Source organism: Alosa pseudoharengus, unplaced genomic scaffold (assembly GCF_046254945.1).
Source record: "Alosa pseudoharengus isolate Yale_2024_CS ecotype anadromous, Long Island Sound unplaced genomic scaffold, YU_APseudo_1.1 YU_APseudo_1.1_scf_8, whole genome shotgun sequence".
Lineage (NCBI taxonomy): Eukaryota > Metazoa > Chordata > Actinopteri > Clupeiformes > Clupeidae > Alosa > Alosa pseudoharengus.
The window spans coordinates 36402772-36428057 of record NW_027468870.1 but is presented as its reverse complement, the minus strand read 5'-3'; the positions used below and the strand labels follow the sequence as shown (position 1 = coordinate 36428057).

Below are 25286 nucleotides of genomic sequence, written 5' to 3'. Positions count from 1 at the left end.
GATCACCACGGCGCATGTGTCTGGCCGTTTGAAGACAGTTCCTTGATAAGAAACCATGCTCATGAGCAACTGTGGGGGGAAAAAAGAAGAAGAAGAACAGGGGGAAAGAAACTCACTTCCTCCTCATCAGTGGCGCGACTGGTGCTTTGCATTAGCCCCGACATCCGCTCGCTTGTGGACGCTTAAGCCCGAGAGATCCGTAGCTCCGCAAAGCAATCAGAAAGAGAGAGAGAGAGAGAGAGAGAGAGAGAGAGAGAGAGAGACTGAGCTTCCAAGCCACCAGCTGGGCATCTGGGCACCAAACACGGGAGCCGTTAGCCCTGGAGGGCCTGTTTCAGCAGGAGGGGAGCATTGGAACATAAAGACAGCACCATTAAAACAACATGACGCTGTTATGCTACAGCTAACACTCTATAACTGCTCACAACTAACACAGTGTGGCAGGAGAACAAAGCTAGACAGTTCTGCCACACTCTTTCCTTAACGTCAAGGCTGCTACTTTGCTGCTACCTAAAAATGCTAACCAAAGCTAACAGTCATTACAATACATACTGTATGAGGCTCCACATACAGTGAGTGCACCAGCAAGGACCAACCACTTTACAACAAATCAGACCCCTCCGCTCGGGTGGCTTATTTAACATTCTGAGAGGGAAAGTTAGCTCGTATGGCGAGCTATTAAAAGCCCCTCTAGGCGACTGCACTTAGGAGCGGAGAGTTCAGCAGCGGCAGCACCAGCGGCATGTAGCTGCCCGCAGACGAGAGGTCTTCAACGAGAGTCAGGACCTTGTAATTCCATCCCTGGGACCATGATGAGAATGCATTAAAACATTTTTTTTTTTTTTTTCTTTTTTTCTTTTTCTCCTTCTTTTTTTTCACACTCTCTCTCTCTCTCTTTTCCAGCGTGGCAGGCGGCGTGTCTGCCTGACTGACAGCGGTGCTACGGGCCCAGATGTGCACCACAGCAGCAGCAGCTACTGTAACTCCTCGCTCTGCTTCGCCCAGCACCGGTCAGCGCTTTTGATCACAATGACAGAGACATGAGGTCAACGTGCCATTACAGTTTCTCTCTCTCTCTCTCTCTCTCTCTCTCTCTCTCTCTCTCTCTCTCTCTCTCTCTCTCTCTCTCTCTCTCGCTGCTCAGGACAATGAGGTATTTCTGATAACTCCACAGAGGCCCCTTATATAGTGTCGGGGTCTGGAAAAAGGAGTGTGGGGGGGAGAAGGAAAATATTGTGAATGGTGAGCTCAGACGAGTTCCCCTATACCTCGGACGTGCACCATTAATGACTTTGTCAGGGAGGGACACCTGTTACACTCTATAGTGTACCGACTGTATATGAGAGGATGGGAAAGTCTGACTTTTGGTCGGAATATAGGGGGATTGTGTATGCATATGAACTGATGGCATCAGTTTGTTTTGTTTTTTTGCAAAAAGTTTTCTGCAAAATTTCTTTCAGCAAAAAGTCATTCCCATGCTGATGCACTCTGGAGGGCCAGATGCCATGATGCTATTGATTTAAAAGCCTATCAGGAAAATCAGAGTGAGAAAATGTTTCAAGAAAGCCCTCATTCTCCTCTCTCTCTAGCCCGAGTAAGGCTTGCCTCAAAACGTCTGAATCACATAAGGCGAGGCTGTGGTGCCAACTCAAACAAGTTTACCTAAAACTGTCCAACGCAGCCCATGAATCAACTCAGCATGAGGTTTTGGAAAAACGCAGTAACTCCAGTTTTGTCTCCCCGTCAAGCTCAAACCTCAAACAAATGCACAGTCTTTTAATTGTAAGATAAACAGAGCATACATTCAGCCAACCAAACAACAGTAAATTACGGAGCAATAGCCAGAAAGTCACAGCAGGCTGCTGTGTCCCATTGGGTGAAACCATAAGCCTCAGTGGCAGATAAGTGTCAGTCTGTGTGATGAGTATTTGGCAGATGAAGGGTGGATGTGGGACGGACCACCGTGGAGAGGGGCAGATCCATGAGAGGGGCAGATCCATAAGGGGGGCAGATCCATGAGGGGGGCAGATGATGGAAGACGTGCTGCAGGTGCCGCTTAGTCTACGGTAATACGAAATGGCTGCTCTACTATGTGTTTGTGACTGGGATTCTATGCACGTGTGTGGGTCTCGGTGTGTGTGTGTGTGTGTGTGTGTGTGTGTGGGGGGGGGGGGGGGGGAGTTTCACAGTTTGTTTCATTAAAGCAACTGCCCATTACCCAAGGTGGAAAGTCTAGTCAGCGGAGATGCGTTGACAAACCACACAACGTGGTGAGGAGCACGGTCCAACCCACAGCGGTGGGCAGTGTGTGCTGCCATGCATGTTTGAATGGGAGAAAGAGAGAGTGCGGTTCGCTCCATGGCAATCTCTTCATTAAATCAATACGGCGTTTATTATGACTGGCTGTCCGTGTGCTATGCTCGGTAGCTTTATAATTGAATTTCGCACAGCCAGGCTCTTTGATGAAGAGTACTTCGGCACAGATTAAGTGAGCCGCCACTGCTTTCTTTGGAGGCGTCGGAGGAAACTGGACCAACCAGACATTGAGAGAGACTCTCTCAGCAGACTGTCTCTCTCTCCAGACCCAGTGCAAGGAAAGACATTTACAACAGTGTGCGTAACCTCGCAGGCCTCGCGTCATGGAAGCACTCGGTGCTACTCGAATGGTGAAAGGACGATCTGAAGAGGATATCCGATAGTTGGAACATCCTGACTCGCACTAAATGGGCTCTTTTTTGTCTGGAGACTGAAATGAACCCACATCACAAAGGCTGCACTAGGAGTGGAGTGTGTGTGGGTATATACAGTAGAAGGAAAGGAAACAGCTATTCCCTCTCAACATCACTACCACTTACTTTCGCATGGCCACACAAACCAAAATCCCGACAAACGCTTTGGGAGGACTGGATCGTAGAGGACTTCTGTCGGCCACAAAGCTGCATTGAAAAGTGGTCGGTATCGTTGGGAGGTATCACTGTTCCCAATGATAAATTCCTATACAGAAGCCTTGGAAATATGTGTGTGTTATCCTAACCTTTCATAACCCAGCAAGCTCTACAGAGAGAGAGAGAGAGACCTGGGGAGGGGAGGCAAAGGCAAATAGGAAGGAGGAAATTTAGTGAATTTAGATTTCAGATCAAGGAGCGTAACGTTCAGGCGCTGCATCTTTCATCCTGTCTTTTGAGACGCTTCGAATGCAGAGTGACCTCTGACAAAAACACAATTCAGCTGTTCTCATTTGTCCCAGAGGCCAGACAAAAACAGGGGGAAAGGGAGTGGAAATAAAAAAAGGGTGGAAAAACAAGCGACTTAATTAGCTTTCTCTTGGCCCCCTTTTCCTAATTGGCTCTCTTCTCTCATTCCTAATGAATCTTATTTTTTTTATCTCATTTGGCTGCTCTGTCTGGCCTTGAATGCCTGCATTTTCGTAGGTTCACCCAAGTTTTTCTAGGATATGAGGTCTTTTATCTGTGCGAAGGAGGCTGGCCTTTGGACAGGAGGCGATAAAACGGAGCGTAAAGAAAGGCAGTGCAAGTTTTTGGACGTCTCACATAAGACAGAATTCCACAAAGATTATTTGCACGTTGCTTGTTTAAATCTGGATAAAAACTACTCTTGCAGGGCTCATAAAACTAACATTGACCATGGATGCCAACTTAAAGCAGCTCTGTGCAATGTTAGCACTTCTTGCAAACTCCTGCCACTGGAGGAATCCTCCCCATTCTCTCAGTGTGCCGTGCAGTGCAGTGCAGTGCAGTGCGCACACGCAAAACAATTAGCTGACAGGGATGTCAATCGCTGTTGGACTTTCCTGATTCCTTTGTTTTGATTATTAACATTTGGGGAGAGTTCTGGAGATGTTTTTCTTCAGAGCATCTTTTTTGATGACATTTGCCAGAGTGACCAGACAGCAAGCTTAGGTATAAATTTAAACAGTGTGTCTTGCATCAGCTTTAACATCACGGTTGTCATATGCATCGTCTCAATCGTTTCAACACTGGTGTTCTTCTTAGACAAATGAACAAGTCTTAAGCATGACCAAACCAATTGAACCTTTTGTTTGTAGCCAGAAGAAAGTATAAGCCTTCGGGTAATGGTGTAAGGTTTTTGGCACATGCTAACGTAGACATTTTGATTTAAGAGATAGAGGCAAGAGCTTGAGGAGCAGCTGGAATAGCAAACAGTGTCTTGTCCAACATTACGCTGTTGAAGCTCACCAGTAAAGGACACTTGGAGTGCACCACGGCAGAATTGCTTTCTTTAGACCGGAGAAACTAAGAAGTTTGACTGAGGAGATGGGAAAACCATGCATCAATTGTGTCATTTCGTCTCAGTGTCTGATGTGAAATGAACATAAACATCGACTATGAACTAGCCACGACCTCCTAAAAATAAATAAATGGCATGCAAAACGGAGCGAGACACAACAATGGAAAAATTACGCTGTCCAGATATTTGAGTCAGGAAGTGTCCGAGAGCAGATAAATGAAACAAGGAAAAACACAAAATCTAACCTCGCTGATTTTTTATTGGGGCTTATCCATGTGTGTGTCTGTGTGTGTATCTGAGCCTGTGGGTGTGGGTGTGCACATACACATTTGTGTGTGAAAACACTCTCCCTTGCGTGTTTTCACTTTGTGTACGTTTATTAGTTTGCGTTGGTACCAGACATATCAAAAGCACTGCAGTGAGGCAGCTGCTTTTTAAAAGATGGGGCCCAGTAGAAACAAGAAAACACGTGTCCTCTAGAGAATTGCCAAAATCCTCACTGCATCGAGCCGCTCATACGACACAGATGTAAGGGCTGGCCACCTGCTGTGGGAAAGCCGTGCTTAAGCGTCCCCCGTTTATCTCTGTTTCTTTAAGATCGCACCAAGAGAATCCGACACTCTGGGAAAGTTCTAAGAGTCCCGGGGCCCAGGAATCGCCCAAAAAACTTGGTCACCCCAACACAGACCGAAACACCTGCCATCCCACAGGAATCCGAGTCCCAACACTTTGGACCGAGAAGGAGAGAAAGAGAGAGAGAGAGAGAGAGAGAAACATCCGGAGTTAATGAGCAAAATGACACTAGGGAATGGCGAGGACGTCCATCCTTACGTTGCTCACTGCATCATGAAATTAGATTAGTAATGCCTGGGGGGCCAGCGTCTTGCACCGGACCACCCGTCGTCCGTCCGACAGGGTTACTCAGTCAGCGTGTGCTCTCACCTCCTCCTCAGTGCTCCATGTTTCTCTGGGAGAGAACGCCACAGTACAGCTAAGGAGGAACTGCAATGGTACTGTGACCAGTAGGGAGGGTGAGGTCCTGGTTCGAAGCTGCACTCCTGACTTCATGTTGAAAGAAGAGAAAATATAACACTGTAGCCTTAACTGCTCCCAGTGACCTGGCTTGTGTCTGTTACTGTATGTGCAGAATTTACAGAAGGTCAAGTATTCACTACAAAATCATTTGTGGACTTGAAGTAATAAAGGAGAATTAGGTTTAAGAGGAGAGACAACTGGAATCCCTGTCACAGTATGGAGTTACAATGGCCAGCTAAATCAGCCATCACCCTGCAGCTTCAACAAGAGCTGATGGACAAGGTTCAAGCCACAAGAAGCACTTGCTGGTATTCAGTTTTCCTTCTCTCTCTCTCTCTCTCTCTCTCTCTCTCTCTCTCTCTCTCTCTATCTATCTCTCTATCTCTCTTTTCTTTGGTGGCGGTACAAAATGTCACTGTCTCCACACAATGAGCTATCAGCATGAGCGTAGGAGTGTGGTATCACCACCAGGAAATGCCCAGTCTGCCAGAGAGCATCTGTGTCTGCTCTGCGCGTCCTAATCCACCCACCCAGCAGTGCTTTGTCTGCGTCTGATACACAGATTTACACCTCCACCCCACAAATCACACTCCACTTCCTTGCAAAATGGCTCACACTGTAGTGGGAGTGCTGTCAATTAATATGTGACTGATAACTATTGATTACTTCAGTGCGGCAAGACTGCACAGAGTAGATGAAACAAAGGAAGCTGTTAAAGCAGTGGACAAAAAGGGAGGACAGTGAGGAGAGGAGACAAAGAGAGAGAGCAAACGAGAGAGAGAGGCGGCAAAAGGAAGGATATGACAAAAAAGCGAGAAAATGAAAGCGCTCCAAGACATAAATCGGTGAGGGGAAATTGAATAAAATGAGGGAAGAGAGGAGGGAGAGAAAGTAAAGAGGACTGTGAGGAAACCGCACGCACCATATGGTAGTGAGCATTGTGTTTAATGAGGCATACTGCCACCCCTCTATCCACAAGCCCCAGCTATCTGTCCATCTTTTACATGTTTGGGTTGGGAGTAATCAAAGAAAGCATGAGCTCAAAGCTCTCCTTCTGAAGTATTTGCTTAATGTGACAAGTCAGTGGAGATGTTTTTAATGTCGTAATGGGAACAGTATTGCAATGTATGTGTGAGTGCGTGTGTTAAAGAGAGAGAGAGAAAGAGAAAGAGAGAGAGAGAGAGAGAGAGAAGACCGTGACAGCAAGAGTGAGAGAGAGAGAAAGTCAGATGGGACAAGCTTTGCAGTTGGATATTTTAACAACATTACCAGGTCTTTCCTTTGTGGAGTGAAATAGTTAGTCAAACACAAACACGATGAAAACAGCACTCCTAAAAATGTACACCTAAGACCGGGAACATGTAACTATGTAAATATGTCGGCAGAAAAAAGGGTTGAATGAAAGAAACCACCAATCCTATTTCTCCACCACCTGCATCCTCTAGTGTGTTTCGCCTCATAAGTCTCAGAGACGTGTGTAGGTACCCACCGTCTGGCCCGTGTTTCCGCTGGGAATCTTTTCGGTGTGACCCCCACTAGGAACACAGGGCTTGTGTTACAGGAAGCTGTCCCCAGGTAGCTTCCTCCTTTTACCGAGGCTCCAGATGTTTGTCAAATGCAGGCCTGTATTAAACGTGATTAGTTTCTCCGCGTGGACTCAGGGAAAATATTACTTTGCGCCGCGTGGTGGCTGATTGCTTCGACAGGTGGAGACATGGAGATATTTGCTGTGGGTTCTGCGGGCGGCCCCCGGCTAACTTCACCTGCCGGCGGGGGGACCACATGTCGACAGAGAAGGGGGGGGGGGGGGGGGGGCAGGGGGGCTCGCTCAAGTGCCACTGAAGCCATAAAGGAAACAGTTAAGACATGACCCCAAGAATGTGCTTATCCAAACCTCACCAGCCCTGACCATCACACACACACACTCATACACACGCATACTTGTCTCGCACACAAGGACATTTGCAAGTGCAAGACTGAGTGATTAGTTTTCAAGAACTCTAATACTTTGTTCAATTTGACATAATGCTGCCAAGGCACGCTACCAGTGCGGGGAAAAAAAATATTTTTTGGCACGCGGTGAAGCTGACGGATACAACAGGTTTGGGTTCTCAATGTAAATGCAATTAGAATAGACCCAGACGGGGAAAGGCTCACTGCTGCCCTGGTCCTGTCCATGTCTGTGGCCCCTGCTTGTCTTACACGGAGGCGTGGGGGCGTTTTCATTAGCCCGAGGAGAGTGGAGCAGGGAAAGACAACGGTCATCGGGGGAAAAGTCATCATCTCTTACAGTGAGTGACATTTAATCAAGGAAGGACTGGGCGATGGGGGACAGGAGGGGTCAAGGGTGCAGGAGGAGACGTGACCCCACAGACAGACGTGAGACAGCCTATAGGAACATCATTGTCTATGTCTATGTGTGTGTGTTTCTCTGTGAATTGTCTGTGTGTGTGTGTGTGTGTGTGTGTGTGTGTGTGTGTGTGTGTGTCTGTCAGCACGCATGTGTCTCTCAGGCGCAGAGGTCATGCTGGCCTCCCCTTCACATACTGACAAGACCTCAGCGAAGGGAGTCAGGCTTCCCAGCATCCACTGGGGCAGAGGCAGGAGGAAGCCAGGAAGGCTGCGGCCACTTCGGACCCCCGTGAGATCCCACTCGGAGGGGAAACGCAAAGGAAACCGACGAATAAATAGCGGCCAGTCCTTCTCTCTCTGTTATGTAAATAACGCACTGCGCTCAAGTAGATAAGCTCCTTCCAAGAGACGGGCAGCAGGAGAAAATGAATGAACTGGCGCTCAGGAAAAAGGCAGACGCTAGACAATGAAAAAAACAAAACAAAACAAGGGAAAAAACACAATTCACTACATCCGTAGTGCAATCAGTGCTTGATATTCAGGGCAGGGTAAATAGCATCTGCCTCTCTGTCTCTCGCTCCCACAGTCCAGAGTCGGAGAGCGTAGGAAGCTGAGGAGACGTGAACGAGCGGACAAATCAACATTCACGACGTAAATGTCTGACCCGTCTGTGGTCCGTTTATTCAGCAGACCACCACCCCCAAGCTCCCTGACTCCTTCACACACACATACACACGCACACATGCACACACACACCCATACACTCACACATACACACACACACACACACAAACACCCATGCACATACATATACACACACACACACACACACAGACACACACACACACACACACACACACACACACACACACACACACACACACATACACACACATATATGAACACACATAGACATATTGACATGCATGCACACACACACACACACATGCACACACATAGACACAAGCATGCACACAAGGAATTTTCATTTGCCCTTCCGTTGAGCGATTGAATACTGAGTCATAACCATAGTCCCCCTCCACTAAAACTTGAACATGACATCACATCTGAGTGTGTGTTGATACTGTTCTGAGTCTCCTTCATGATTGATTTCACATAATGATAAAGCCAGTGAATCGAAATGCACAGGACAGATGCAGTCATAAAACTGCTACACAAATACACAATCACAAACACACCATACCTCCAAACCCGACGGTCCTGTTGTTCTTTCTGTGTTTTGCTCAGTCGTGTGTTGTATGAGAAAATAGCGGGTTCTGCTGATGTCACTGTGATGGCGTTTAGAGTATGATAAATAAAAAATGTGGGAAATATGAGAGGACGTGGTTTCTCATGAAATGAAGAGGGCAGACGTGAGCTTAGTGTCCGGCCTTACCCCAGCAGCTCTGGGCTGGCTGGTCTGTGATGGACATACCACCTGTGTTCTATTCAGAGTGTCAGACCAAAGGGACCATGCACATCACAGACATCATAGTCACGTGAATCTGGAATGACCAAAATGAACTGCGCACACCATCTTTGTAACTGTTAGGAAAACAGACTTGCATTTGGCTATTTTTGGTGAGATGGAATGAGGTCTGTTAACTGCACAAAGAGACCTAGTGAATCTTAATTCATGCATATTCATGCATAACAAAAGAAAACATAAAAAGCAAAAGTTGCTGTGATTATGACTCAACATTCCTCTCTGTACAGCATATTTTCCTGATGATTTGATCTCTCTGTTTTATACCTGCCAGAGATTTTTCCAGGGCTCAGACCGAGGCCCTCCAGATGAGCCTTCGCTGCTTCAACACTTCCTCAAAGATTGCCAGAGCAGAGATGTAACAAGGCTGTCAAAGTTTCCTGTCCCTATAAATTCACTCCCTATGTTTTCCTTTGGGCACTCCTGTGTCAATCCATCTCTCTCTCTCTCTCTCTCTCTCTCTCTCTCTCTCTCTCTCTCTCTCTCTCTCTCTCTCTCCTTCAACCTTCTTCCTTCTCTTACCATAACATTGCACTCAGTTCTTTGCTTTCTCTTGGAAGGCTCTCGTGTGCCAAATTCTTCAGAGTGCTCACCAACCACACTCTCCAAATAGAGTCTAAATGAACCTGCAACAATGTGGAATTCCTGTGTTTATCTAAACTATTTGAGCTGAGGGGTGTTTTTAGCCCAGATGCCTCTGTCAAGCCATGGCACTTTGATGTCTGGGACTGACAGTTTTGCCTTTTTTTTTTTCAAAAGTAGAAAAGCAGACTTTGTGTTCCCTACTGCATAGAGAGCCAGCCATCTCAGAAAACTGATGAAATAGCTGGCACAACCGGGGCTTTCTTCTAAAAATAATACAAGGGGAATTCTTTCATGATGCAACTATTAAATAGTCTTTTCAGAAAGGCTGTTATATTCATCAAAATGCTCTAAGCATTTACATGCTCATTTTTGTGTGTGTGTGTGTGTGTGTGGGGGGGGGGGGGTTAATTATGAAATATTATGAAATAGGGGAAAAATGATTTCACCACATCACATGTTGGGACCATGCAGACAGGACTGAGTGAATCTCTTTGAAGAGAGTGGAGGTGAACTTTCTAACACCTCTAAATCCCATCTGATTAGCACAGGGGTGAGATTCTGCTGCTGCTGTAACAGCCCTACACACTCACTCCACCCACCCCTTTTTAGGTCTAGAATATGTCTGCATATGCCGGGCATGCTAAAAATATGCCAAGGGCAACTTCTTAAAATGCTCGTCATGCATGCTTTCTCCATTTCTTATTTAGTAATAAACCACTAAGCCATACGGATTGTGCCGTCAGAGAAAAAAGCTCAGCAGCAGTGAGGAGGAGTGGAAATGAGAGAGTTGTTGTTAAGACTTCACTCATAAATAGATAAGACCTTTTCAGACTGACAGGCAGTGAGAGAGAGAGAGAGAGAGAGAGAGAGAGAGAGAGAGAGAGAGAAACATGCTGAGGGCTAAATTCGTACCTCGAGGAAGCAGGTCCCAGATGCGGTGTTCTCCTTGATGGACACGTTGTAGTGGGCGCTGCTGAACACCGGCGCGTTGTCGTTTATATCCTGCAAGTTGATCTCGACCACGGCCGTGGAGGAGAGGGGCGGTCGGCCGCTGTCTGTGGCCACCACCGTCACCCGGGGCCTGGGGTCACTCTCGTAATCCAGCTGAAGTGCCGTGGTGATGATGCCCGTCACCGGGTCGATGGTGAACCAGTCGGAGCGGGCGCCAGCGTCGGGCAGGAGGCTGTAGCGCACCTCGCCGTTGGGGCCCGTGTCCTTGTCGCGGGCGGTCACCTGCAGGACGAAGCTGCCCGGGTAGACCACCTCCGGTATGGTCTGCTTGTAGGCCTGCTGGTCAAAGAGTGGCGGGTTGTCGTTGATGTCCATCACTTGGATGGTGAAGGACGACTCGGCCCGCAGTGGAGGGGTACCTGCATCAGTGGCCAGAACTCGGAGCTCGTAAGAGTCCCTCTCCTCGCGGTCCAGCACTTGGTCCACGTAGATTAGGTAAATAATACTGTCCTTTGTCGTGAGGGCGAACTTGCCGTCCCCACCCTCCAGGGAGACATTGACGTTGGAGTACTCTCCGTAGTCGGGGTCAGAGACGGAGATTCGGGCGACGTACTGGCCCGGCTGGGCGCCTTCCGAAATGCGGGGGGAGCCGTCCTCACTGAGGAAGATGATGGTCATGGTGGGCTGGTTGTCGTTGTAGTCGCGCACGTGGATGGTGACGAAGGCGTTGGTGATCTCGGGGTGGCTGGCGTTGTCCCGGGCCTGCACCACCAGCTCGTGCACCTTGCGCACCTCGTAGTCCAGCGGCTTGTTGAGGGTGATGACCCCGGAGCGAGGGTCGATGACGAAGTAGCGGTCCGGGTCGCTCTGGCGGCGGTTGATTTCGTAGAGCACGAGCCCGTTGTCGCCCTCGTCAGCGTCCGAGGCGAAGACCTGCAGGATGTTGCTGCCTTGCGGGAGGCTCTCAGAGATGATGGCGTGGTAGCGGCTTTGGTTGAACACGGGCGCGTGATCGTTGACGTCCTGCACCAGCACGTCCAGCGTCATCTGACCCGTCCTCTTTGGATTGCCTCCGTCGAAAGCCTCGAGGAGGAGAGAGTACGACGAGCGTTTCTCCCTGTCCAGGACGCCGTTGACCACCAGGTCCAGGTAGAGGACCATGTTGGCGGCTCTCTTGGTTTCCAGGCGGAACACCTGGCCCACGTTGCCGTCTTTGATCACGTAGCCCTGGGTGGTCAGTTGGTCTTTGTCTGCGTCGCTTGCTGGGTCAAGAGAGAAGCGGGTCCCCACCACTGTGTGCTCTGGGATCTTCAGCGAGGCCTTGGCCCTGGGGAACGCGGGCGAGTGATCGTTGATGTCGCTGACCGTGATGGACACCTGCACGGTGACGCCCGTCATGGTGACCGCCGTGAAGCTGTACTGGTCGCGCTCCTCGCGGTCGAGCCGCCGCGCCGTCTTGATGATGCCCGTGGTCTCGTCAATGAGCAGGTCGTTGCCCACGCCCTTGTCGTCGTGGTCAGAGATGAAGTAGAGCGACGCCGTGACGCCCGGCGGCAGGCCTGCGCTGATGTCGCCCACAATCGTCCCCGCCGGCTGCTCCTCGTCCAGCCTCAGCTCCAGTGTCCCCTCCTGGTTGCCCAGGGCAACAGAGGAGAGCAAGCCAATCACCTCCAGGCCCACATAGAGCAGCAACAGCACCGCCTGTTTCCCCGTCCCACGCCTCTCAAACTGACCAAAACTGACCGCCTCTGATCCTCTGGATATCGTCATTGTGGCCAATGTTTTTCACACCTGTCTGAAAGAAAAGGAAGCAGAGAAAAAGAAGAGGTAGAAAAAAAACGAATATTACGATGTGCAATGGTGTTAACAGGGCACACACACTCCCATGCCTGCATTCCTGCTACACAGCACAGGTATACGCATAAAACACTTCCAGCCACTCATGAGCCATACACAAACAGCTGCTATGCCTGAGAAATATCTGTTATGGCTCATAGAGCGGCGTTTGCTTTAGAGCGAGGGGAGCTTTCCCTCGGTTAGAACTGCAAAGACCCCTATAAGCCAGCGCCCCATGTTGTGCAGGCTTCTAGCTGTGCAGCCTTTTGAAAACATAACACACTCCTCACGCATCCATCCCATTCCCATGGCCAGCTTTCTCGTAGCTAATCTGCTAAATCTGCTTGAGAGGAAAACTCATCCCCACGCCCACAGTAAAAGACTAGGCCTCAGCCTGTCTAATGTGTTTTATGTGCTTGATAGGTTGGAAATCATTTATGTTCGTCATCTCTCCTATAAATCATGCACAACGTGGAGTGAAGGAAATGTACTCTAGTTTTTATCACTTAAGATTAAAACTCCTTGTCACTGCCAAATACCACAACTAAGGGGAAAGAAGTAACATGAGCATATCCTACTTGACTATAATCACAGTCTACGTACATTACGTGCATTTTCTGAATCATTTGATGATTTATCACTTCAGTTATCAAAGAAAGTGTAGACTAAATAACTGCTGCCCATAAGATATTACTGTGCCTGATTATTTCCAGTAATTAACACTACTGGGGGAAAAGAGTAGTAATTAAAGGGGAGGGGACTCGGTGTGATTCAGAGAGGTGCGGTGGGTTTACATAGTGTTTAGCCAGCTGGGTGCTCTATGAAAGGGCTATGAAACATAGCACAGTGGTAATGGCCTCTGACGGACTGGCCATCAGAATAGACCTGAATCTCTACAACGAGAGTTCCAGAAATGGGGTGTTAAATTCAGGAATGTCATACAGCTATGCTTATGGGGAGAGGGAGAGAGAGAGAGAGAGACCTGCATGGAGGAGAGTGTAAGAATAGATTTGAAAAAAATCTGTTACACCAACCTAAAAAAAAAAACGACAAAGCCACAAAGGAGAGTTTTCCTGAGCACAGCAGAACAACACGCAAAGCCAACAGCATTACATGCTCACCAAGGTTTCAAGGCAAAATAGAACAGATATGTGATGATAAAACAAAAAAAACCTGAAAAAAGACATGAGAAAGAATGAGGGAAAGTTTCCTACTGTTCAAAGCTCCATGGCCAAGACAACGTTTTGGAGCACATGCTTGGAGATCTCTCCTCCTGTCATATAAATGAATACAGTGCTCTCTACAAGTTAGGCCAACGCAGATGGCCAGACAGAGAGTGAGAGCGAAAGAGAGAGAGAGAAAGTGAAAAAGAGAGAGAGACTTCATACTCCACTAAAGAACAGCACTTCAGAGATCAGACAATTGTACTACTTTGGCGCAGACTCCCACACGTCCTATGTGGTTTTTTACACAGCGTGGAAGAAAAACTGATGGTCAACTTAAGTACCCTTATCCAAACCTCAGTCTACAATACTGGCAAAGTAGACACCGAGCGATCACACTGCACATTATTAATTATTGGATTATGGCTGTAATTTGTCCTTGTCATTTTTTTTTTGATCTGGCCAAAGGGGGACTTCTACAGCGAGAGACAATAAATTAAAATGTTCAACGTCGGCGCTTTCCCAAATTTTAACAGGACGTAGACAAGGCAAGACAACTGTTGCCAGGTCTTTGTGAAATATTACAAATGGCTGTTACTGTTTCCTCCCTCTAGTGGTTTAGTGGAGACGCACAGTCCAAGACGTGACAGTTTTACATTTTTAACCAGTTTCAAAATAAATCTTCTTCACGACTCAGCTGAGTGTATAATTACAAACGCATCAACAGATGTGTGTACACAAGAGTCCATCTCTATATGCATGTATGCCGTTAAAAGTTATATTGCATGTTGGGAAAATGTGGTGTACTGTAGTATGTGAGTGTGGGGGTGGATGTGTTTGTGTGTGTCGTTGTGTTTGCTTGTTCTGATGGATGCCTGTGGTGTGGGTCTGTGTGGTTTGTGTGTGTGTGTGTGTGTGTGTGTGTGTGTGTGTGTGTGTGTGTGTGTGTGTGTGTGTGTGTGTGTGTGTGTGTGTGTGTGTGTGTGTGTGACTCCATTGCATGTTTGCGACGCCTTGTGAGAAGGTGTGCCATGTGTGTTGGACTCGTAAGAGAACGCGCCCCCATGCAGGAGCAGGCCACCAAAAAAGGGTTGACATCATGTGACCGACCACATGGACACAGAGGACCTGCGGGCTCCGAGAAGTCTAACCCTCACTTAGCGTGGCTCCACACCCCTCTAATCTGGCCCTGCCTCCCTCTGCCTTCAACACATGTGACTCGAGAGATGTGATCCTGGTCTGTCATGGCAATAAGTGCACACAAACATGCCTTTTCACGTGCAAAAACGACAGAAACTGCACCGCTTTCAGTGCCTCCAGCAAGTCTGTCTCTCGGACACTTTGCAATGGTGTCATAATCACATTTGCAACACTGCATTCTGTATACCTAGGAATCACGTCAATGATTCATGATTCCCTCGTCGTTACAACTCTACGTGACCTCTAGACAAAGGCGAGGCTTTAATACTCGATATGTCAAACGGGCCACAGTGGAAACCCAAAGGGTTTGGTGGACATGGTTTGAGAAAACCATGACAAGAAGCATGGATTTACTTGTTGCTTACACAAGGCTGTCTTAGGGTGTGTGTGTGTGTGTGTGTGGGGATATTTTTGCAGAAAATATCTTTGCTTGGTCAGAGAGAACAGCCACCCCCAGTGGGTCCACACAGAAGGCGTCCACAAGGCTAATGGATGTAGCAGATACAGTTGGGCACGCCATGGACAGCCCACAGCCAAGTTAAACACGGCCAGAAGCCACACAGCGCCATGCCACAGCACCAGCCTGTAGATCTGAGCTCTTAACAATGATTCTTATTCTTATATTTGACGCCTTATTAAAATATATGGTGGCGCATGGAGAGGGGGCCCTCAATCCAACTGTCCCTCAATCCGACTGAGTAAATACAGTCTAGACTGTGTGATTGACGGGGAGACGGAGGGATTGGGGTGGCAGAGAGGGAGTGGGGGGAGGGGGGTGGTCAGCTTTTCCATCAATTTTCAAACTCTGCAGCATTCACCAAACAGTGTCCTGACACGATGATCTATGAAAGATACTGACTTTCACGATGCTGGAAAAACCTTCGGACACCCCATACTTATTACCATAATTAATTCTAATTTACACTTCCCCTTCAGCCCCCAAAAAGGCCCCGCCCCACAATCACAAAAAGCATTCAAAAATCCCCCAAAAATTTTGACCCAAAAAGAAAACCCAGCTAGCCCCAAAGACACACTGTTGCTAGGCAAAGGTGGACAGGCTTTCAACAGCGAATGTGGGCCACCGAAGTGCCGAATGAAACCCCACTCGCTTTTCACCGCCCTAAGAGCACCGCGGCCCTCCGCCATCGGGCCCTGTGCTCTGAATATAGCCATACAGCTGTCATCGCGGGAATTAAAGTCGGTTAAGCAGGAGGTGAAGGTGACAGACGAGTCTGACTGACGGCTTTTATAGAGGAGGGAGGCCTGTGCCATTTTACACACATATTGCCCCACCAAAGGAGAGCACCCCACCACACACACACACACACACACACACACACACACACACACACACACACACACCTTCCCCCCAGAGTGTCTGCTCCGCCCAGGATCTACTGAAAAATATATGGCCATGGCGACATAACAAAATCAATATTAATGTAAGAGAGGGCACTCACAGGCCACTGGCACAGTGTTGTTGCATGGCCTTAATACTACACGGCCTTGGACCATTCCCACAGTCTTGGACAGGACCGCTAGGTGGGAACGTCTAAGGACCAACATGCTGTTGTAGTATAGATTCCACAGGATGAATGTGTTTGTTCTGATATCAGCCATCATTGTTTTTGTAGCACAACTAAGCCACATTGTTTATTGCATGCTTTGAACTACTAAAATGCCACTGGATCATAAGGGCGTCGGAAGGGTCTGACGCCAGTGATGGGGTACAATCATCAACCCGCCAATCAAGATCACGTCTGTTAATACAGAAGTGATACAATCTACACGTTTTTCCCTTTTTAACATAAAAACTGCATCAGTGGGGCTATAAAACAACACATAATTTTTTCTGTGTATTTAAACCCTCTGTGCGCCCTAAACAAAACAGCTCCGTAAAACATCTTAAAACTTTAACAGCGTAACTGTACTCCACACTTGGTGACTCCGATCATGCCGGGGCATGCCAGGTCGGCACACATATTGGCCAGCTCCAGGGCATTACTAACCCTGGCCATTCGGTCTCCAGTAATCAGAAACCGAGGGCTAACCAGAGGTCCTTACTGCCGAACTGCTCCCTCACTGCCACAGTTTCTATCAGACCTGGATGTGTGTATGCCAAGTTTTGATTCAGTCATACAAATCCACACATGACGTAATCGCCAGGGAGCATGTGACACTCTTTTCCGGGTTTCTCCCGCCGCACCTCCAGCCATGTAAGGCCTTTTTTGTTCACCGAATCTCCTAGAGGCCTGTTTAATGGGATACGAGGTTTCCTGGAGAAAACAGTGTAACTGTAGAAACAGGGGGATTCGAGATCACTGTAAAAGACAAGGAACGAGGGGGGAGAGAAGAAGAATGGAGGAGAAAGGAGGGAAAAAAACCTCTCGCTAGCATCCAACTTTCCCCAGTAGGGCTGGAGGCCGGTCCAGAGAAAACAAACTGGGGGTTCAGGCAGTGACCCCACAACTCCAGGTGACACACCACACATGCCAAGGCCTGGCTTGACAGAATGGTCATGCTGTTCACGAAGGCTTGCCCAACACTTGCCTGAATTCCCTGTGAAACCACTGCAGTGCTTATTCAGAAACCTCAATCACCAGTGCATGTAATATAGCTCAGGTATAAATGTCAGGTATAAAGACGACATATTTATATTCTGCTCTCGGCTAAATCCTTATATCTGGCCCCGTGTTTAACTGCGCTTGAGGGCATATGCGAGTGGAACTGCAACAAACCGCAGAGAACATTTTGGGAGTTTGATGGAAAGAAGCTATACTGGAGACTTAATGAACTAGGACCTCAAGTCTGTTGCCCACCGAAGTCCACCTGTCTGTCAAACCTGTGCTTTTTTTGGAAGTTTGACAAAAAATTCAAATGTAAAATTCGATGTAATTTGTCCTCAGATTTAGTTATGGAACTATTTCAGTTCACTGCAGGTTAAGGAACAATATCTATAAATTCATATTCATAAGAAAAGAATGTAATAAGTTTCATGTTGTCAAAACATGTTAATTATATGTTGTTTGCTGACTGTTCAGCTATGGCTATGATGTTAGTTCAATATCTTCATACTTCAAAAGTCGTTCATGTGTACCACAACTAATGGTATGATTTATCCCTATGCATGTCAAATCAATCGTCTACAAATGTTTTCTTACAAGGGTTATGAATTATAATTGTCAAATATAATAACATCTCTTTCATTCAAATTAAGGCCATTTTGATTGCTTTCCTCTTTGACTTATTGATCTACAGCGTGGCCTAAAATAGGCACAGCAGTACTGCGCAACAGAATAGACGAGCAGGCCTATCCAACAGTTTATTGTGTTTGTGGAAAAACATGCCCATAAAGTACAGAGACACAGGCACAAGTACAAGTACGCCTCCCCAGTAGAATTTATGGAAGACAATGCTCCGATCCCATGAGGAACTCTGTCCAGTCAGAGCCATTTTGACCACAAGAGTGGTTGGAATCAGAAGAGGGAGATAGCCCGCATGAGAGGAAAACCAGAAACACCTCCTTCAGTTACTCAGCAACCCAGCACCCCCACTGCCGAGTGCCAACGCTTCCAGGAGGTCAACAGCTGAGTGCAGAATCATCCTTCGTGTGGGCCTCTTCGGAATACTACTTCCCAAATAGGAAGCCATTTTCATGACACAGACAAAAAACAAATCCCCATTTCGCGAGAGGACCAAGGGATCGATCTGTGGTTCCACTTTTATTTATTTTTTCCTGTAATTTCATCGGACGACATCCATTTCTCTGCCTGTTTCCTCAAGGGGAGTGTTGAAGCTTCAAGTGGTCAGCATCTCTCACACACACACACACACACACACACACACACACACACACACACACTCTCTCTCTCTCTCACACACACACACACTCAATTTCCAGATGGTGCCGTTGATCCAAAATCACTTAGCGGGCAGGTATCGCGTAACACCACTGCAGTATCATATTCTTTATTAATTCACCAGGAGAGGAGCGGGGCCAGAGACTAAACATGGCACACTTAGCCAAAACAGGACCAGGGGGAAACCGCTCGCATCTTCCTCTGCAACCTGATCGCCACTCCCGTTCCCGCCTTTCCACTGCTGCCCAAACACACACACACACACACACACACACACACACACACACACACACACACAAACTCACACACACACACACACACACACACACACACACACACACACACACACACAAACTCACAAACTCACCCACACACACACACACCCATGCGGCAAGAAAACTGAGAGAGAGACACGCTGTCATATTATGGTGACACAAGCGACATGGCCATTGATCCGAGCGCTTTGCTGATCCTATAAGTGAGCCGCAAGGTGTAAATCCAATAAGTTAATCGTATTATGACAAAACAGATGTTCACCGTTGGTTGGAGATGCTCGCTTGGCCTCTCTTGCTGATGGGAGTGGGATCTCAGCCCTACCGCTCAATCTGAGACTAGCAGTGGGACACGTGATGGATTGGATGACTTGGAGGGAAAAAATAAACTTGTGGTTTTAAAACGGTGATAAGAGCCAGCTCCCACACAACTGAGCAAAGTGTTCTCTCACTCTCTCTCCATCACGCTCAGCGCCTCCTCCTCTCTCTTTCTCTGTCTCTTTCTCACTCTCTCACTTTCTCTCGCTCTCTTCAGGAGGAAGACTAGAGGAAATATGACAAACTAACAGGCCACACATACTGAATTATTCAGACACAGGGATTCTTTGCTTATTGAGCATGGCAGCTATCGTACAAACTAACAGCGGCGTGTAAACCTATCTAGCTTCAGTGGAGTGCTGGCTGGTGCTTCAGTAACAGCCGGCCTGGGACCTCGCTCACCACCCCGAGAACGTGTCAGACGGGAGGGAGGGTCTCTGTGCGATTCTGAATGGCACCACAGCAAATTGAGATGATCAATCTGCCTGTGGCTTCTCGGAAAGGTCAGCGAGACACAGCACAGCAACATGACCACTGCCACTCCACAGGATAAGTCCAGCGGCGCCGTCCAGCAACCAGCTGAGCCGCTGCCACTGAGTCCAGATGACACCACTGACCTGCTGTTGGGTCACATCACTCATGTTTGTGGTTTCACTTCATGCAACATGCTCTGAGATCTGTTGCATAAAGTTGGACTGTTGGCCACCTCTGTGGCACGCAAGCATGCCAAGGCCTCTCTTTGAGTTCATGTAAGCTAAGCTTATTGACTCAGTTTCAATGTTCTAAATGCACATTTGTCTCTTTCCAATCTTGCCGTATCAGCAAATCAATCTTTTTCCACGCTGAAGTTGTCCAGCAAGCTAAAAAAAAGTCAGGAAATTAATTTCTCTCAGATTGCAATCATTGACTGACTCCTCATTAATGGAGAGAGAAGCAATGCACAGGCAGACCAATATTTTAATAAAGGATGATTTGACAGAATAATAGGAGGCTGATACAAAAGTCGATGGTGGAAGAATCCAGAATAAATGAATCTGAGGACAATCAACCCTACATTGCAAATGTAACAAGGCTAGACACACTGTTTAATACATGCACACTGAGAATGGTGCATTTCCAGTCAACTTCACTGACTCAAAGTCAAACATTTCACAACTACACATCTTTTCACAAGTGCATTAGTGTCTTTCACTTAATTCTATGTGATAACTGCACTGATTGTGACCCTATTTGGAACACTGGGGGAGAAACAGCAAAGATTCTAGAGCACCAAGATCTTTGAGTGAAAAACTCCACTGTACTACTGGGCCTGGAGGCTGCTGTGGGTTGACTGGTGGCTGGCGTCTGGCAGCCCCCTGAGCGCACTGCCCAAGTCCCCAGCCACGCTGCCCACCACCGGCATCTCCTAAAGCATCAACCAACAGGAACCACGCCTCGACGACGAGGTTTCACACAGACTTTTCCGCCGGACTCTCCCCTTATCTGCCTGCTAGCCTGCATGTTTCCAGCCCATTTTTGAGGGCTGAAGCTTGAGATTGACACTAAATTACAGGCTCCTGGGGGAGAGGGAGGAAGAAAAAAAACTCCCATGCCAGGCTCGGGGCTGCAGTGGTGCGCTGGGTGTGTTTGGAGAGGCTCACTCCTGAGAGAGGCCTGTGAGAGAGTGACACAGTACTACTACTGCCTCTTACTATATGGTGGATCAGCAGTACAAACATACTGAAGGAGGATCAACTTTGGACAGTTTGAAATGGACGTAAGCCTGGGTGACTCCTCGGGTCATTGCTCACAGATGTAAATCACAGGTTTGTGGGTGTCTCCCTCTCTGACACATACCACGCTGCGCACACAGCACCCCCCCCCCCAAAAAAAAAAAAAAAATCTTGCAAAAGTGTCCTGAAAACTGGTTATTTTGTGGTTGGCACCAAACACCAGTTGCAGCTACTGTGCTATGCAGTTACTTTTAGTTTGTGGAGCACTGGAAGCATCAAGTGAAAAAGAGGGAAAATCTAAAAAGTCCAATGCATGTGGTCTCACAACCGCAACCAATGGCTGCAGTCTTTCACCAGCTCGAGGAGACTAATATTTTTGTGGTGTGGAGACTCTGGACCCTTTCGCTTTACCAAATTACACAGAAATTACAGCCTTTCCCTACACAAACACACATGCTCGCTAGAAAAATAAACAAGAACACAGGAGGCTTACATGACATACTGCTACAGTGGTAACAGACAAGCCTTTGGCAAGTGGACAAGAGCAAAATATAAAACCAACTGTAAACAGTCAAGTGAGTGGCATTTCCCCCTGTTGCCTTGTTGCTCTATTACAGTGACTGTAAGAAGGAAAGGCCTTCTGTGGTAGAATCAAGAACCCTAAGCAACAAGCATCCTTCTGCTGCCTATCTTCCTGTGCCTCTGATTAGAATGCCAGTGAGCTGACTGCAGCAGCTAACAATAGCGTGTGTTTTATGAACATTACAATCCTGCGCAGATATAAAACTGTTGCTGTTACGGGATGCATGCTAAGTACAGAGTGATTACAGCGTTTGGCTGCTATTCTCCACAGCTGAGTTTATGACGAGGGGGAAGAGGGAGATTGGCGGCGACTGAAAAGGCACCACAGTGTGCCCACTGCAGCAGGGGAGGAGTACGGCCTGAACGGCAATGAAAACATTTCCACCGGCTACTTAAGGACAGAGATCAGAGGCACAATCATATTTGTTTTCTCTCCACTCTCTCAGTAGTCATCTGTTATTCATTCTCTCTCTCTCTCTCTCTCTCTCTCTCTCTGTGTGTGTGTGTGTGTGTGTGTGTGTGTGTGTGTGTGTGTGTGTGTGTGTGTGTGTGTGTGTGTGTGTGTGTGTGTGTGTGTGTGTGTGAGACAATGTATGTGTGTGTGTGTTGATATACATGGTGGGAATCCCAACCAATACAGATACATTTGTATACTTTTTTGACTGAGATTGAAAGAAAACTCAACAATCAAGGATGCCTTTAACCCTCTTTGAAGTTCAAACTTCAAAAGTTGCATCTGTGTTTTTACAAGCATAGCTATCACCAGGCATACGGACCCACAAAGGTGACCAATCCAGAGATAACTCATCCACAAAGTGAGTTGGCACCACCCCAAAACTCTGATCCTTTTTGTGCAGGAAACCAATTACAGATTGGCCTACCGACCTAGTTTGCACTTCAATTATGGGCATTCCAGTCACAGAAACACACAACTTCTTCCATATGTCCGTGTTGACTTCCATGACAGTTTTAAATAATTGTATTATTGTTTGTAATAAAACATGGGCTACACTAACCATCTTTTTGTTCTGACATCACAAATTGATGTCACATAAAAGCAGTAGGCTATAGGGTATGGAATAAAAGTCCTATGTGGACACAATTCAAAAACTTGATGACAATGCAAGTCATCAAGTGGAATTCCTTGGACACACACACCACTCAGAAGATCTAATTGTAACATGCAACTCCAATAATACCAATACCCCTGGGCCCCCATGTCCTGTGATCAGCTTCCAAGAAGTGACGAGTCGTGGCATTAACAGACCACCTCATGCGGGTACACTTTTCTTTTATAGTCCTGTGATCTTAGCGCACATGTGTTCCGCACCCAAACCGCATTGGTGATGGTGATGCTCCTGCGTAAGCGAGGGGTCTCCCTCCCAACCTGTGTGACCAAGGCATCCTCATTAAAACCAAAGGACCGTTAACTTTCCTCCCACACGTAGAGGCTGCATGGCCGGATTAATGGACCCCCACTGTAAACCACTATAAAAGTCCCCCATCTAGTGTAGGCCAGGGGGGCATACAGACTAAATACACAGCTGTACACAGATATGCATGCTTAGGATGGTTCAAGGTCCCATATCCCAGATTCACAAGTCAATGTGTTTATAACAACTGCAGGAACTGTTAGAAGCCTTAAAAAGTCAGTTTATCCAGCTACATCTATCCAGCAGAGCTGTTTTCTAAATGTTTCAGAATGCAAACAAATGCAATTACAATTTGCATATGGGCTTTACTTGAATACCTTTTCATTTCAGTAGCTACCGACCATTGGAAAACACGTTAATCTGGCAAGAACTGAAACATATGTTTTGTGTTATAACCAGAGTCGATTTTCAGGCGGGTGCACGCCTCGCCATGAAGTAACCGATCTCATTTCTCTCGTCTGTGAGGTGGGCACAGCCAAACTGAACCGGGGATAATGTGTCACCGTACACGTCTCACTTTACACGGCAAAACGGACTTGGTAAATACTTGCATTGCTAACAGAAATGTAGTAATCAAAGGATTTGAGGTACGTTATCGAAAAACTGTCGCTTTGCAAAGTGTCTATTTTCAAATTACTTAGAGAGAGGCTCCTTTCTCGTTAATAGCCCTCAGTGACAAAGACATAGATCCCACTATAAATAGGCGAAGGAAATAGATTTGACATCGACTTCACTTAAGCCTCATGATTCACATAAGAATCATGCTCCCTACGTTAGTTTGAAATATTGTATGTATTAAAGCCACGAGCGCTTGATCAATATTTGTGCCATAATTATATAGCTATTTGTTTTAGCTGGTTAAAATAAAACGATATCATATTTGGTACATTTATTTAGTATCAATTTATTTATTTGCTAGCCTACTGGAATAAAAACCTCTCATTGCTATCGCGTCCCTGATCGATACCACACAGATGCGTATGCATCTGCCGGTAAGGTAGGCTACGTCTGAGCTATAGTCCAATTTCCCATAACCCTACACAAGTTCAAGGAAAAGGACTAGCTCTGTTCTACAAAATATCACAATCTAATGAAATAGAGAGCAATGACAAAATAGAGTAAAGACAAATACGTTTTCTGATTGAATCAATAATCATTCCTTGCAGCGCAGCCTATACTGACACAAGCGTTATCGCTCTCCCCATTCAAGATTTTCTTGCTAGCAGAGGGCTCTTGTAGAAGTCATTGTAGGCAGCTCAAACAGAGAGGTGTGTGCAATTGCATATAATGGGTGATGCACTCAATAGAAGCACAGACACTTACATTCATCTGATCCAGCCCCGCTGCTGTGTCGATGCGCTCCCGTTGTTCAAAAAAAATCTTATTTGAATACAGCTGTATTCCCTTCAGTGTCGTGTAGAATTCAAATAGAAAAATCGCTCAAGGAGTGATATGAAGAAATTGCGCTAGATCTACGCGAAATCCATGGTCACAGTGAACATAGAATATTCCTTTATAACAACCACTCTGCAGTCTATTCTTCCAACACTGGACTGTATTCCTTGGCTTTCCCCCGTCAGGTGAGCGAGTGCGCCCAATGTTAAATTGCCTGCTGCCCGGCATAAACTAGCAGCTCTCCAATCCTTCGGAGCGTCCCTTCTCAATGCAGCCTCTACGCTACAGCAGGTACCTCAGCTCGTTTCCCCCCTCCAGCATCCAATTCAGCATTGACTGGACGCTGCTCAGAGGACACCGCACCTCGCCAAGTGAAATCTGACACCAAGATAAGGCCCGTCCTCCTTCTCCGATTTGGATTGCTAATGTATTGGACACGTGGGGAGCTGCACAAAAGGGGGAGCAGAGGAGAGAAGGAAAGGAAAGGGAAGGAAAAAAGGGTTAGGGCTGTTCTTCTTGCAGACTTTGGTGCCACCAAGCTCTGCCTGGGAGTACTGGTTTTCAGACAAAGGAAAAGCTCATTGTGTGCTCCCTTCAAGCGCTCAAATCAAGTATGAATAATGCATAGGCTGATGCTCAATTAATGACTACTGTCACGTCAATTAAATTGAAAAACTGAATAATCAATATGGCAAATGTGCATGGTATGCATGCACTGCATATAGAGCAATTGGTTTGTTACCACAAAAACATAACACACATTGTGTAATTGTAATGTAATCTTAAAACTTACACACATTATGCCAGCTGTCTATGTGTGAGATGAATGCCATATGG

At 47.0% G+C, this 25286-nt stretch overlaps 1 protein-coding gene across 1 annotated transcript in view; it reads right to left on the bottom strand.

Annotated features, from left to right (window-relative positions):
- Positions 1 to 24747, bottom strand: part of dchs1b (dachsous cadherin-related 1b) — a 96097-nt gene extending 71350 nt beyond the window's left edge. The window contains exons 1-2 of the mRNA XM_076273983.1: positions 24378 to 24747; positions 10640 to 12473 (exon numbers count right to left, since the gene is read on the bottom strand). Of these exons, the coding sequence (XP_076130098.1) occupies positions 10640 to 12448 (1809 nt within the window). The 5' untranslated portion in view covers positions 12449 to 12473; positions 24378 to 24747. The remainder of the gene's footprint in view (positions 1 to 10639; positions 12474 to 24377) is intronic.
- Positions 24748 to 25286: the final 539 nt, after the last annotated feature.